The following is a 15,630-nucleotide window of genomic DNA, read 5'->3' on the forward strand; positions in this document are numbered from 1 at the left end:
GTTGTAATAGGAAATATTTTTGAATGTGACTTTTCAGGTGAAGTGTATTGTATTAGCCATCATTTAAAATTACTCCTAAGATGCTTTTTATTATGTCATGGAGAACATCCAGCAGATATATTTAAGTTGTGTAAGGATGTGAAAAATAATCAAAATCCATTTGAGATATACAGTAACTAAGTATAGAAGACAAACGATAATGGATAGCTATTGACAATTAAACTTGCTGAGAGTTCAGCTACGTATGACCCTTCTTGCGACGTCGACTGATATATCCAGCCCTCTAGGTGAACAGAAGATATCTTATTGTGTTGCCCTCTTGTTAAAAACTCTATACAAAAAGGTAATGACTTGTAAAAATCTGTTTCTTTAGAATAAATATAACCAAGGAAGTAAAGCTTGCCAATTAGGAGAAGAATAAGGGACACATTTTACTTTTTACAGATACTAGATTCAAAGCTGAAAAGTGATACAATAACATTTGAGAACCTACTGAACGCGCCCGATCTTGTCTGATCTCGGAAGCTAAGCAGGGTCAGGCCTGGTTAGTACTTGGATGGGAGAACCTACACAATTAAAATGTTTTCTTCAGATTCTTCTCTTCATAAGAGGCAGAAGACAATGGAATAATATCTTCAAAGTGCTAGAGAAAAGTAACTGTCTAGAATTTTTTGCCTAATTAAGCTGTCATTCAAGAATGGGATCATATGGAAGATGTTTTCAGATATAAAAAGACAAGTTTACTCGAAAACCTGACTTTACCCTGAACAGATCCTCATTTGAAGGAACATCAAAGGGATGTTATTATTCTCATAAGGAAGGAGGAAATGAAACACAGAAAGAAAAAGTGAGATGTGAGGAGGACAGTGATGATTAATTTTTTTTTAAGGTTTATTTATTAGAGGGGCACCTGGGCAGCTCAGTTGGTGAAGCATCTGCCTTCGGCTCAAGTCGTGATCCCGGGGTCCTGGGATTGAGCCCGGCGTCAGGCTCCCTGCTCAGCAAGCGAGCCCACTTCTCCCTCTCCCTCTGTCTGCCCCTCCCCCGGCTTGTGCGTGTGTGTGTGTGCTCTCTCTCTGTCAAATGAATAAATAAAATCTTAAAAAAAAAAAAGATTTATTTATCAGAGAGAGCACAGGCACATGCGAGTCGGAGTGAGTGGCAGAGGGAGAGAATCTTCGAGCAGACTCCCTGCTGAGCGCAGAGCCTGACGCGGGGCTTGATCTCACAACCCTGAGACCATGACCTGAGCTGAAACCAAGAGTCAGAGGCTTAACCTACTGGGCCAGAGGGTGTCCGGATAATTTGGTCAGATATTCTGGGTGTTTCCGTGAGGGTGTGTTTAGATGAGATTAACATTTAAGTTAGTAGACTGAATAAAGCAGGTCAAAGCAGTTTGCCATCCCCAATGTGGGTGGGCCTCATCCAATCAGTTGAAGGCCTGCATGAAACAAAAGAGCTGATTTTCCTTCCGGTAAGAGAGAATTCCTCTTGCCTGACTGCTTTTGAATTGGGACATTGGCCCTTCCCTGCCTGCAGACTCAAACTGAAACATTAGCTCTTCCTGGGTCTCAAGCTGCTAGGCTTTGGACTAGAACCACACCATCAACTCTCCAGCTTGCTGACTTACCCTGGAGATCTAGGGGCTTGTCAGCCTCCATAATCCCATGAGCACATTCCTTATACAAAATCTCTTTATACAAACAAGTATCTTACTGGTCTGTTTCTCTGGAGATCCCGGACTAACGTAAAGACTGATAAGTATCTGTAGGTAACATTTAACAAGCATTGACTGTATGAAACATTAACTATTAGGGATGGGATAATTAGAGAAAGGTAGAACTGAGTACTGGTAATTACACATAAGATGAAAGGGGTGGTTGGAGCTGTATTCGGCAGTAGGTTGAATGGTGGCCTCCCAGAAGATGTGTCCGTGCCCTAATCCCCAGAACCTGTGAATGTGGAAACCTTATTTGGAAAAAATTACATTTGCAGATGTAATTAAGATCCTGAGATGAGAGCACCCTGCATTACCCAAGTGGGCCTTAAATCCAGCAGTAAATGTCCTCAGAGACAGAAGTGAAGGCACGGACATGGTGGAGAAGGCCACATGCAGACAGAGGCAGAGGTTGGAATGATGCAGCCAGAAGCCAAGGTCACCTGGGGCTACCAGAAGCTGGGAGAGACAAGGAAGCGTTCTCCACCGAAGCCTTCAGAGGGGACGTGACCCTGCCAGCACCCTGATTGCAGACGTCTGTCGTTCACAATGGTGAAAGAGTACATTTCTGTTGTTTAAGCCACCAGGTGTTGTAGGGCTTTGTTGGGGTAGCCCTATGAAACCAATACAAATCTTAAGAGCCCGTCTTCTTCAGGAAGGAACTAGAGACATTGATTAAATGTAAACTCTTTATCAGGTATGCATGTTAATATTTTAAGAGTAATCTCTAAAAAGTAGAACTTAAATAAATATGTGGAGGAAAAGGGGGGGAACAGAGAAAATGTGATCACTGCTTTCAGAAGTGGAGAAGGATGGGGGAGAGTACAAAGAAGCTTAGGAATAACAGGATACATGAGAACAAAGTAAAGTAATGGAAACGGATCCAGGTATATCCTGTAAGTAATACACATCCACTGAGCCTGGCGGTTGAGCCTCTTTTTGCAGTCTAGTGAAAAAGAAACCCTTAGGCTGCTTCTCAGAGTAGTGATAACGTGCAAAAGTAAATGAGTCTCCTGAAACGCAGTATCAGTATTTAAAATAACTCTGCTTTCTTATGATCATATTAAGTAACAAGATCTAGCAGTGGGTCTGATCATCTTGATTACCAGTGTTGGGTCTACAAAGTTTAATCGCGGGTATGTTTTCATGTTTTTGCCGAATGTGCAGTAGCTAATGTAATTGCTATTAGTTACAGAGGTGCAGATGTTTTGTTGCCTACCTTCAGAGGGGAAGAAAACGCTAGATTTCATTTAGTGTAGTGAAAATAAAAGTGGTTTTCCGTCATTCAAATTCCACCAACCTTTTGGGTTCTGCCTACATGGATGCTTTTCAAGAGTCCTTCCTGGAGATGTTAGTCTTCCAACAACTCTCCCCTCTCCCAGATACCTACCATGTCCCTTAAGTGAGGGAAAGGAGGCAAAGGCTTGATGTCCTGGCTGCCTCCCTGTGTCCAAGGACTTTCCAGGGAGGCTTTCTCCTTAGGTCTGGTCTTCTTCTTGGTGGGCTTGCATAGCCAAGCGTGGATCTTTGTGGACTAAGAAAGCCCCTCAGCAGGGATAAAGCCCCCATCTCAGTCATTGCTGCTTGACACACAAGAAGCGTGAATGCTCCAAGTAACAAATCCTGCTTAGATTGCTTACAGTGTTCCGTGTCAGAACTGGAAGGTCAAAGCTAGGGCCGCTTTCAGGGTTCAGGGATTCAACACTTAGCAGAGTTACTAAGGATCTTGTTCCTTTTGATCTCTCCCCTTTGCCATCCTAGTTTTAACTTCATCCCAAGATTGTTCCCTCTTTATCACAAAATGGCTGCCAGCAGCAGCTGTAGTCACATGTCTCCTTATTCACTTTCCTGTGGCTCATCTTAGAGTGGATGTCTACTTCCCTCCCCCTCGAGTCTTGAGCTCAAATAGGTGTCACTGAAAGCATATGGCTGGGTAGAGGTGATCTGTAGATGCCCAAAATAAATAAGGTCTCTGTTTTTGTTTTGGTTTTGTTTTTTGGGGGCAATTAACAGAATCTACTTCAGACCCGGGGGTGATCCCATGGTCATGCCTGGAAGCAGGGCAAAGTCACCCAGAAAGAAACAAACCAGAGTGACAGTGTGTCCACCTGCCTCCCTCCCGTGCTTCCCTCTATGTGAACCAATGGAGACATTCAGAAATGCCTGTTAACTCATCAAGGTCAAGTCCAGTTTCTGCTTGGAGTGGGAAAGAATGGACCCCTTCTCTGTGTATAATTTTCCATATTTCTCTCCTGATTCTGAGCATGCTATTGACCTGCTTTAGTTGAATATACTGGAAACCGCGGATTTATAGAAGTAAAAAATGAAAAATAGTTTTTCAGGAAAGGGCTGATTGGCACAAGATGTTAGTAAACATCGTCCTTCCAGTGAGAAAATGTACCATCAGTGTGGGGAGAAATTCTAGCCCTGGAGAGTCCTCGACCTACATCGGAGTGGGGTCCGAGTGCTCAGTAACGTCAACATTGAAGGTTCAGGTGTAGGGAAAGGTGACGAGGAAGGAGGAGGAGGAGGAAGGGAGGAGGAAGGCCAGGAGGCTGAGGGCCCTAAGAGCCAGGAGAGGAGAGTACTCGGCTGAGGTGGATGTTACTGAGAGTTAGTGCAGAGGACACAGTGTCCCAGCAACGCAGAGGTTATTGGTGCGTTTTAGCCAGAGCGCTTTGATGGAGTGGCTGGGTACAGAGATGAAGATGTGGTGAGGCATGAGTGGGCACTGAGGAGCTGGGCACAGAAGGAACAGACGGCTCTTGACGACAGTGATGGGAAGCGGGAGCCTTTGGACATACCTGCTTTCTTTTCTACTTTATTTTTAAGATGGAAGGGACCGGCAGGTTTAATTGAGAGGGAAAAAGACAAAGAGGGAATGATCATTAATATAAGGTTCCTGAAAAATCAAGAAAGGCTAGGGTCCGTCCAGATCATTTTTCCTGGCTGTTATGACAACAAATTCTACCAGAGAAGAAAAACATGAACAGAAGTGGAAGGGGGTGGGGGGAGAGGATAAGAAAATTAGAGGAACAAAGTAGATACAAGGTTAAGAGAAAAATTGAACTAACAAATGAGTTAACGGGAAATTAAGACAAAAGGAAAGCAGAGCGTTTCAACAAGATTAAACAAACACTGAAGATAAGTAACGAAAAGGTGTTAGATTTAAGTGAAAGTATAGAAATGGCAAGAGAATAAGTTATATGTGGATGTAATGAAGGGATGAAAGCTAGACATTTAAATCCAGTCACTGAACATTAAAAATTAAGAAACTGGCAACACAAATAAGGAATTCCCTTTTGTCCTTTGAATCATAAAATTAGAATTTAACAGAGGGGAAAATAAGGAAAGTCGGAATAAGAAGCAGGAAACCTAAAGATAAAAGACATTATAATCTAATGTGGAACTAGGAAGCAAGGAACCTACCTCCTTCGTAGGAACATCACGCCAGTAGAACATCACCCCCATCAGCACCCTACCACGGAAAACAATGGTCTTTGGCACAGACTCTTTCTTTGTCAGTTCTTGCTCAGTGTCCCTCTGTCATTCTCCCATTTCTCCCTTCACCTGCGAGGTCAAGCACCTCCTCTGTGCCACACACACTGGAGGACATCCTCACATGTGAGGAGAGACTCAGAATAAACATCCAGTTGCTGGTACAGTAGGATGAAAGCTAAAGTGTGTGTCATCTCGGGCTGCCATGGAAACACAAAGCACCCAGCTCAGCCTCGGGAGCCCGGGAGGGTGTTCCGGGGAGGACACTTTAGCAGAATCCTGAGGTTTAGGAGGTGGTCAGCAAGGAAGCATTGGGCTTGGCATTTCAGATGGAGGAGCCAAGATGCCCAGGCTCTGAGAGCGTGAGGCGCCCCGGGGGAGCTGGGCTGTGCCACGGCTGCAGATTGGTGGTTCTCGGGCGTGGGAGGAGACATGACCCACACAGTAACTTGGTGACCGCCACATGCTAGATGGGGTGTTTGCATTTTCATGCGATGAGCTCTACCTAAGTCAGGTGATCCAAAGTGGGAGTTTCAGGCTGCTTGGGGAAGAGAGGTTTTATTTATTGACTGACTTCTTCACCCACAGAACCCTTTAAATATTTATATACTCTTTGTGCCAGGATATTCTTCCTGTGTTCCCATTGCAGATGGGTTCTTCTTTTTAGAACTTGATTATCTTACATTGGTATAGCATTGTAACTTGGGTTGTGTGTCATCTTTATTTTTGTGAGAGTTCGAGAGAAAGGCTTCGTCTTTGTTCTCTGTTCTCATGCTGGTCACTTCTGTACCCCCTCCTCTCTGGCTAGTGGTTTTCCAGCGTTCTGTCTGGCTTTCAGCCCCCACGAAACCTTTACCATCCTGTTGCTCTTTTCCTGGATTTCTAAGCACCCTTCATGTTGGTAAGGTACACTACCATCCAGTGTTGCTGAGATTTCATTTCTGTGTCAAGCATGGCCTTCACAGTACATTTAGAGGTTCCTTAACATTCAAGACCAAGGTGTGTGTTTGTTGCTGAGCTTCTGTGTTCGTTGAGGTGAGGATTCCATAATTGTTCCTGTCGGTGATTGTTTGGTTCTTGTCAAGTAATAAATAAAATTCTCATTACTGTTTCTGGATTCAACAGGAAAAGCTGTACAGAAAGAAAACTGATGTTCAGCCTCTCTGTAATGTAACATTTTTTCAGGTTTATCAAAGTATAATTTACAAAATTGTAAGATATTGTAATACAATATTGTATATCATCTGTAATTTCATGTTTTCATGATAACTCCCTAAAACTTTTTCCAGACACCATAATTAATAAATGCAAAGAAGTCAGAGATGAAGTCCTCCTCTAGATTAGGCAGGTTAAAAAAAGAAAAAAAAGGAAGTAAAATGATGTTGAATTTGAGCAAGATTGCTATTGATGGGTTCTTTTTTTTTTAAAGATTTTATTCATTTATTTGAGAGAGAATGAGAGAGAGAGAGCACGAGAGGGAAGAGGGTTAGAGGGAGAAGCAGACTCCCTGCTGAGCAGGGAGCCCGATGTGGGACTCGATCCCTGGACTCCAGGATCATGACCTGAGCCGAAGGCAGTCGCTTAACCAGCTGAGCCACCCAGGTGCCCACTATTGATAGATTCTAATGGTTCCTAATTGCATAGATATTTTATGCCATACTGCGTCTTCACTTAATAAATTGCTTCAAGTATAAACAACTGGTATTAAATTGCGAAGTAGGGCCACTGAACTGGTTTGTCTTCAGTCCTCTTGGGAAGTTGTTTTAGAGCTGTTCACATTTTCACTGTTCAAGTTGTTTTTTAATTACAGGAAAGAATGAATAGATAAAATAAACATGCAACCAAGTGGTTATGGAAACCTCTTATTTTCTTTTTCTGAATAATGGAAACTCCTTCCTTGAACAGGAACTTGAATATCTTATTCTCGTTTATTACTGCATATTCTTGCTGACATAAATGTTTGCAGAGACCTTCTATGGATGATGACTTGGGTGAAATTTGGGAACAAGGACATTCTTCCGCTCATATAGTCTGTTGGAATTTGTTTGGATCCTGCAGTTGTGGGTAGAATCTGTTCTTAGTGGGTGGGGATTCCTTAAGAGAATTTTAAAGTTCTCCTTCAGTATATTTGATAGATTTTGTTCCGTGGTTGCATCCTTTCCCGTGTCTTTTCGGTCTTGGAAATGATGACTGTTATCTTCTAAGAGGATGATGACCCTGTCAGCGCAACGGGAAGAGGGAACGAGATGGGAACAGGAGGTGTTAGGAGCTGGGGATGTGGAGCGGACACGTGCTCCGAGCTGTGGGTGGATTTCACACACATCGGTGCAGAAAAGCCCCACGGCACCAAACTGGAACACTGGGACCCGATAAGATGAAACGCGTAAAACGAAAGGAAAGGGAGTTGATGTTTTTAAGGTTGTACATATGTACGTATGGATGGATGGATGGATTTATTGAAAGCGCGCGCATAAGCGGGGGAGGAGCAGAAGGAGAGGGAGAGAGAATCTCCAGCAGACTCCCCACTAAGCACAGGGCTCAGTCTCACGACCCTGAGATCATGACCTGAACCAAAATCAAGAGTCAGACGCTTAACCGCCTGAGCCATCCAGGTGTCCCAAGGGAATTAATCTTTTAAAGCACTTAAGAGTAGAGGAATTATTATAGCCTTTTCACATATATAACTCGTGAGGTAAGAATATTAACTTCGTCTTAGTAAGTAAAAGTTGAGGATGAGATCATTGAACGCCGGCGGTTGTTCAGCTAGTGAATAATTGATCTAGAATGTGAGCCCCACGCCTTGCTGATTCCGTGACCATTGTGTTGCTTCCTCCTTACTGCCCTCTGAACATGCATGAAATCATAGGAAGCACAGGATAAGTCACAGAAAAATGATTATTTTGCTGAAGACAAGTATACACGTCCTTTTGGGTATTCTTGATTCTGCGTTTTCTTCCAGGGTTTGTGCAGCAGTGTGTTATGAAAAATAACAAATGAAACACTTAAGACCAGCTCTTTGATTGTGTATATGGTATTGGAGGTTTTTCCAAGACACTGAGGTTATCTTAACATTTAGCCTAAATGCTTCTGTTTTAAAGCAGCATAATTATCTGGGAAACAGCACTGCAAGTAAACAGTCTGTTTAAGGATTTCATAGTTTCACAATGCCTTCAATGTGTCTTTCAGTAAATAGTTGACTACTGGGATGCCTGGGTGGCTCAGTCAGTTAAGCGTCTGCCTTCGGCTCAGGTCATGATCCTGGGGTCCTGGGATCGAGCCCTGTGTTGGGCTCCCTGCTCATCGGGGAGTCTGCTTCTCCCCCTGCCCCTCCCCCCACTTGTGTGCACATGCACATGTGTGCTCTCTCTCTCTCTCAAACAAATAAAATATTTAAAAAAAATAGTTGGCTACTAAAATTGTGATTTAGGCTTTTTTTTTTTCCACCCATTTGAGAAAGAACTAAAGTTTCGGAGTGCAGAAATCATTTAAGGAAAAGGGTGATAGTTGTCAACAATATAAATCATGACATTGTGAAATTATTTATGTCTCAGTTGGGTCAGGAGACCTATGGTAGCAAATATGCTCTCATTATGATCCTTCACCACAATAGTAAGAGAATTCGGGGGAAAAATATGGTGTAAGCGGGAAAGATAGCTGTACCATTTCTCCGAAGTTAGTTGGCATCGCTACACCGTGCAGTTTAAGTAGCGTGAACGTTTCGTTTCTTCTGCTAAGTGGTGTTCTTCAGGGGTGTGGAAAGCATGTATTTCCCCCCTGGTGTCATCTTTTCCTACAGTCTATTATTAATACTGATCTAGTATTTTTATTATTTATTTGCTTTTAGTGTTCCCCTTTGTCCTCCCCCCCCCCCCCCCCCCCCGCCCCAGCCAGTGCAGAGCCTGGGGCTAGCCGTCCTCTGGCTCTGCGGACTTCACCTCTGTGACTCCTTCCCGGTCTGGACCACCCTGCCCTTTCACTTTCACCTGTGACTCAGTGGGGAGAGGGAAGAGCCACGGGGGGGCTTCTTTAGACTTGTGAAAGGGGACAGCGCTTTGATGACTGCAGACTCGGACAGAGGAGCCTGGCCTTACAGGTTCCCGTGTACTTACGGGTATCCGGAACAAACTCTCCCCTACATCCACAACAGTGTCCGTGTAATTAGTGTCCCCAGGGAGTGTCCTGGGGGGTCTTCATCTTGTCAGACAGGTGGATATAGTAAAGTTAATACGTGTATCTTAACGGGGAATTGTAGTTTTTACCAGTAAATGTAAATTAGAGGAATAATCTATTCTAGTTTCTAGTTTCATGTTATTTTAACTATCTGAACTTCCAGTCCAGGCCAAGACTTACCTTTCTAATTTCCTTTAGACACTTACTAAGAAATTTGTTCAAACATGCTTGAATGTCAGCAAGCCACTTGGTAACCGAAGCAAAAGTTAGTTTGGCTGCCTTGTTTACCTCAAGCAAAATCAGTCTCTTTCGGCAGCGGTGGGGGTAGGGTGAGAAGGGGTGGGGGTGTGGGTGTAGGGTAGAGGTGTGGAGAGAAGAGTAAGTGCAACCAGCAGAAGTCGGGTAGATCAGTCACCTGGGTGTTGGGGGATGGGGGCGTCTGCGTTTGCATTTTTTTCCTCCTCTCTTCACCAGCCTGCACTGCGCATTGTCAGTCTGTGAAGTTAAACAGGATTTTTCACGGTTTTCATTTGCATCACAGGTAACATGTTAATGGAGCCTCTCTCTCCTGGTACAGATACGGGTTCAGGTTCCTGGGTATATTCATTGCTCTGCTGGCCCTGAGCTGCTCGAAGTGCTTTGGATACACAGAGTGTTCAGGAAACAGTTGAGCACTTTGATAAAGACTGATTTTATCTATCTTGAGAAAGAATTAATGTTGTTTTTTTCTTTCCTGTTTAGTTGCTGATCATCTGGGCTGTGATCCTCAAACACGATTCTTTGTCCCTCCTAATATCAAACAGTGGATTGCCTTGCTGCAGCGGGGAAATTGCACATTTAAAGAGAAAATATCACGGGCTGCTTTCCACAATGCAGTTGCCGTAGTTATCTACAATAATAAATCCAAAGAGGAGCCCGTCACCATGACTCATCCAGGTAAACAAAACAAGGGGGGGGGGCTTGTAAATTTTGTTTTTCCTTCTAGAAATTAGTGCTTTGTAGGTAAGCATTCTACCACCACTGAACCACATCATTCACAACCTAATTCTGTGATTATATTCGTTTTTTTATATTCATTTTTGGTATTACCATTTGTTTCTTGAGATGCGTGTCTTTTTCATTTAGTTGAATTTGTTTCTTAAATAATGACGGTAAGAGTCTGTAAAACTTGCACTTACTAAATAACTGGCTGTGACCGAATCCTGAGTCATTTTGCATTTCTACATTCCACTTAATAACTTTGAAAAATAACGTGTTCCATTGAGAATCATTCGTCTAGGTTATGGACTCTCAAGGATGACCTCTTCAAGGAGGATGCTTTTTATCTTATCAGGATAAATGTCAAATGGACTCAGTAGTAACTGTATTTCTTCATTTCTTGTGGGAGCATTTGAGGATATCTCTAATTTAAACTGCTTTAATAACAATAGTTGCAATTTATTGAGCACTTACTATAAATGCCAGGCACTGGACTATGAGGTTTTGGGGGGTGGGGGTTAATAGACTTTATTCTTTAGAGCAATTTTATGTTCCCAGCAAAGTTGAGTGGAAAGTACAGAGATTTCCCATATGGCCCCACACATGCAGAGCCCCCCCCCCACTATCAGCATCCCCCTCCAGAGTGCTACATTCGTTAGAGTTGGTGAACCTGCAGCGACTTCTTATAATCACCCACGGTCCATAGTTTACTTTGGGGGTCACTACTGCTGTTGTACATTCTGTGGGTTTGGACAGATATGTACCCACTGTGACGGTATCATACAGAATATATTCACTGCCCTAAAGATCCTCAGTGCTCTGCCTGTTCATCCCTTCACCCATTCCTCCCATTTCTCCAGCCCTTCGCAACCACTGTTTTTTTGTTTTTGTTTTTTTTACTGTTTCCATAGTTTTGCCTTTTCCAGAATGTCCTGTAGTTGGATTGTCTAGCTTTTGCGGCCTGGCTTCGTTCACTTAGTAATATACATTTAAGGTTTCGTCCTTGTCTTTTCATGGCTTGATAGCACATTTCTTTTGAGTGATGAATAATACTCCATTTTCTAGATATACCACATATATCTGTTCACCTACTGAAGGACATCTTGGTAACTTCCAAGTTTTGGCATTTATGAATTAAGCTGCTATAAATATTCATGTTTTTGTATGGATGTAAGTTTTCAGATCCTTTGGGTGTATGATTGCTGAGTTGTATGGTAAGAGCACATTTCATTTATAAACTGCCAGACCATCCTCCCCAGTGGCTGTGCCATTTTGCGGGTCCACCAGCAATAAATGAGAGTTCCTGTTGTTCCACATCATCTCCAGCATTTGCTGCTGTCCATGTTCTGGATTGTGGCCATTCGAATGAGTTGTTTTATTTTGTGTTTCCCCACTGACCTGATGTGGCGCTTTTTAATACGTGTTTTCATAGTCCTCACCACAGCCGTGCATGGTGCCCTTCTAGACCAGGAGAGCACAGCAGGAGTCAGACCAGCGGGTTTGCCAGTGGTCTCTCATCTCTCAGAGTTGAAACCTAGATAAAGTTAAGTTCTGCGTTCGTATAGCTTTTAAAGTTTAATGACATGTTTAAAGAATGTTAATGACATAATCAGTTTTAGACAGTGATCTTGCAAAGGCCTCTGTACCCTAATTGAGGGTCACCTTTTGTGTCTCTTTTGACAGAATAATGAGATGGATTTAAATTTTATTGTTAGGTGACTTGTTTTCTTCCTTTCAAATTAAGCCTTTTAGAACAAAAACTGTATTTTTTCTAGTTGCAAAAGTAACACGTGCTCACTGTAGAAAAACAAACAATAGTAATAGAATGAGTGATCTTCAGTATCCAGAGATCACTGGAGTCCTGTAACTTTTAATTTCTTCAGGGAGACCATAAGGAGATTAAGGGACAGTCTATTTCAGCTGGTCATCTGTGTGGGAACAGTGGATTACAGACAGTGGCTTTTCTGCTCTAGGTCTCAGAGTAGGTGCTAATTTGTTCTCGGATGTTTTAGAGCAAAGAGAAACTATTTGAAATTTTGGACCTGATCTTCCCGTACTGATTTCTTCTTACTGGAAACATGAAGAAATCTGGAGAGGGAGAAATTCATCTTAGCAAAATGTATTTTTCTTTCCTGGTGGTGTTATTTTACATACATAAAACTGCAAAGAAGTAGCTAGAATGAGTCTTTTAGATATGAGAAGATCTGGGGATTATAAGAGAGGAAATTGATGTCTTTTTTTTTTTAATGATTTTTGTTTTAAAAAGGTGGGAAGCCTCTATAAATTATCGCAGATTTCCCCCCATCTGTGTTCCTTAAAACATGAATATATTCAGATCTGTTCATAGATGACCCATGGCCAAAAAAAGGTAAGTGGTAAACTAAGTTTAGGAAAATGCTTGAAATGTAGTCCACTTTCAGAGGCTCCTCAGAGACATACTGAGCTCTCTGAGAGTCTTAGGATTAAGAACTTGTTCTACATAGATTAACCTGTGGTTTCCCAAATTCATTTGACCATATAACCCTTTCATCACAGCTTAGTGTGTAACAGCACAAGGGAGGAAGTTTAGGGCCAGATTTGGGGATATAGTGTTAGGAAGTGGAACCTTGGTGAGGCAATGGAATCAAAGCAGACATGAGAACAATGGCTTTATGTTTTAAGTAGACATAAAAAATCCGAGTAATCTGGGAAACTAAATTGGTATAGTACTTTGGAGAGAAATTTGGCATTATGTGATATCGTTAAAGAACTCCTACATTGTGATCCTGGAGTTTCATGCCTGTATGCATCCTCTAGAGTACTTTCCAGACTTTAGTGTGCATACAGTACAGATCACCTGGGCATTTTGTTAAAATGCAGATTCCAATTCAGCATATCTGGGGTACAGCCTGAGATTCTGTATTTTTAACAAATTCCCAGGTGATGCTAATGCCTCTAGTCCACAGCTATTGCTTTGAGAAACAAGGAAGATAGGAAACCTAGGTTTCAGTCCCTGATTTTTCCACTGACTTGCTTGGTGACATAGGACTAGTTGCCTCCTGTCTAGGAAGGCCTCTTGTGACTCTAAACCTAGGTTCTGTGGAAGGCCTTGAATCCCTGTCGTGGAGGACAACCACTGTTAGCCCTTCTTCGGAGATTTCCCACTTTCTGCCTCCAGCCATATGGGAGCCAATGGGGAGATTTCATTTATTTACACAAGCATTTGTGGCCCCTCTGTCGTCCTCCAGGCCCTTGTCCCTCTTGTGTGTGCATGGGAACACATGAAAGTATTCATGGTGGCATTGTAACAGCAAATTACTGGGAGCCCCAGCTGTCCGTCCCAGGAGAGTGGAGTGATTGTGCCATATTTATTCAGCAGTTAACTGTCAATGAATTAAAGCCACATGTGTTTACATGACCAAATCCCAAACACATAATAATGAGCATAAAAGAGTAAGTTGTAGAAGAATATGTACAAATAGCATTTGAATGAAGTTAAAAAAATGCAAAACAGTAGTTGCCATATAAGCATATATATATATATATGAATAAAATAACAAAACCATGTATTAACAAATACCAAATTTGGGGATAATGGGTCTTCCTGGAAAGGGGATTTGTGGGGGAGGGGAATTTAGGATCAGGGAGAAGTAAATGAGGCGGTTCGGACATGTCTGTCATGTGTCACTTCTTAAGCTGAGGGTTGAGTACATAGATGTTCATTACATTCTCTCTAATTCTTGGGCTTTGAAAGATTTCAAAGTAAAAATCATAAGGAAACCTCTGTAAAGGATTAAAAAGTAAACAGAAGAGTGGCACTTCTGGGCTGTGACCAAGCAAGGAGATCACCGGATTCTCTTCTCAAAGTGACTCTAAAACTGGACAAAACTGACAAAGCAACCACTTCAGTGTTCTGGAAATCAGCCAGAGGCTGACAAAAGTCTGAGGCTCATTTATGCCTTGAACAACTGCCAGACCTTGGGGTAGGAACAATGGGAAGCTGTGGTGTTTGGCCCGGGGCTGCTTCCCACACACCCCAAGCCATGTCTTTACGGAGTTTGTGTCGGGGGAGGGTGGGTGGCAAGGACGGAGGGCTTGCCCTGCAGTGATGGAAGGGTGGGTGACACCCGTGCCCAACACTGTTGTCTCTAGAAGTGATGTTTCAGGGACAGGAGGGTGGAGAAAGGCCAGGGTCTGTCTCTCCCAGCCCAGGACTGCAGCCAGGTGTGTTCTTGTCTGAGACCACATGCTCCATGGTGATCTCAGAGCTGAAGCTGTTTACTCCCCTGGGTGACCTTGAGACTGTGTCCATGCAGATAGGAGACAGACTGGACTTGCAGAAAGTAGCCCAGGCGGGATTGGAAGTGGCCACAACTTTGAACACTGTTCTCTCCCTACACCCAGATCCATTAGCAGATGGTATCAGCCTTACTGATCAGAGATGTTTGAGCACCCATGTCCAGTAACTGGCTGACAGCTAGTCTTGAAAGAATATTAAATAAGAAACTGAGCAGAGACACCGATGGCTGCACACAACAGAGGAAGCAGACCTCACAGGTCTAACCTGACCATGTTACTAAACAAAGCAAGCAAACAAGGTAACAGCAGCAAACTTAAGGACAAAAAATGCAGAGTTGTGACATTTTATTGTCTGAAATGTCTGGTTTTCAGCAAAAGATGATAAGCTATACAAAGAAATATGACAGTGTGACTCATACTCAGAAAAAGTCTGCAGGGGCAGGTGGCTCAGTCGGTTAAGCATCTGACTCTTGATCTCAGCTCAGGTGTTGATCTCAGGGTCGTGAGTTCGAGCCCCTCTTTGGGCTCTGCACTGGGCACTGCACTGCCTATTTAAAAAACAAATAAATAAAAGAAAAGGTGGCAGAAGCTGCTTCCGAGTATTCCCAGATGCTGAATTAAGCAGAGAAAGACCTCAGTTAATGTATGTTCAGAGAACTAAAGGAAATGATATTTAAAGAATTAAAAAGAAAAATATGACAACATGAATTGTACCAGAAGCCAACACATAGAGATTCTCAATAAAGGATAGAAAAATTATCAAAAAGAGCCACATGGAAATCATGGAATTGAAGAGTACAATACTGGAAATGAAAACCATCACTTGAGGACTTGAAGAGCGGATTCAAAACAGCAGAAGAATCCGTGAGTTTGAAGATAGAGCAATAGAAATTATCACTCTGAAGAACAAGTTTAAAAAAAAAAAAAAACCTGAAGAAAATGAACAGAGCCTTAAAGGCCTGTGGGACACTGTCACATCCCAGAGAAGA

General features: G+C 42.7%; 1 protein-coding gene across 1 annotated transcript in view; it reads left to right on the top strand.

Annotated features, from left to right (window-relative positions):
• Positions 1-15,630, top strand: part of RNF130 (ring finger protein 130) — a 103,411-nt gene that overhangs the window by 22,766 nt on the left and 65,015 nt on the right. Inside the window, exon 2 of the mRNA XM_028093785.2 lies at positions 10,127-10,321. Within this exon, the coding sequence (XP_027949586.2) occupies positions 10,127-10,321 (195 nt within the window). The remainder of the gene's footprint in view (positions 1-10,126; positions 10,322-15,630) is intronic.

This window comes from Eumetopias jubatus, unplaced genomic scaffold, assembly GCF_037043125.1.
Source record: "Eumetopias jubatus isolate StellerSeaLion01/CBP00866 unplaced genomic scaffold, mEumJub1_p1.0 scaffold_5, whole genome shotgun sequence".
Classification (NCBI taxonomy): domain Eukaryota; kingdom Metazoa; phylum Chordata; class Mammalia; order Carnivora; family Otariidae; genus Eumetopias; species Eumetopias jubatus.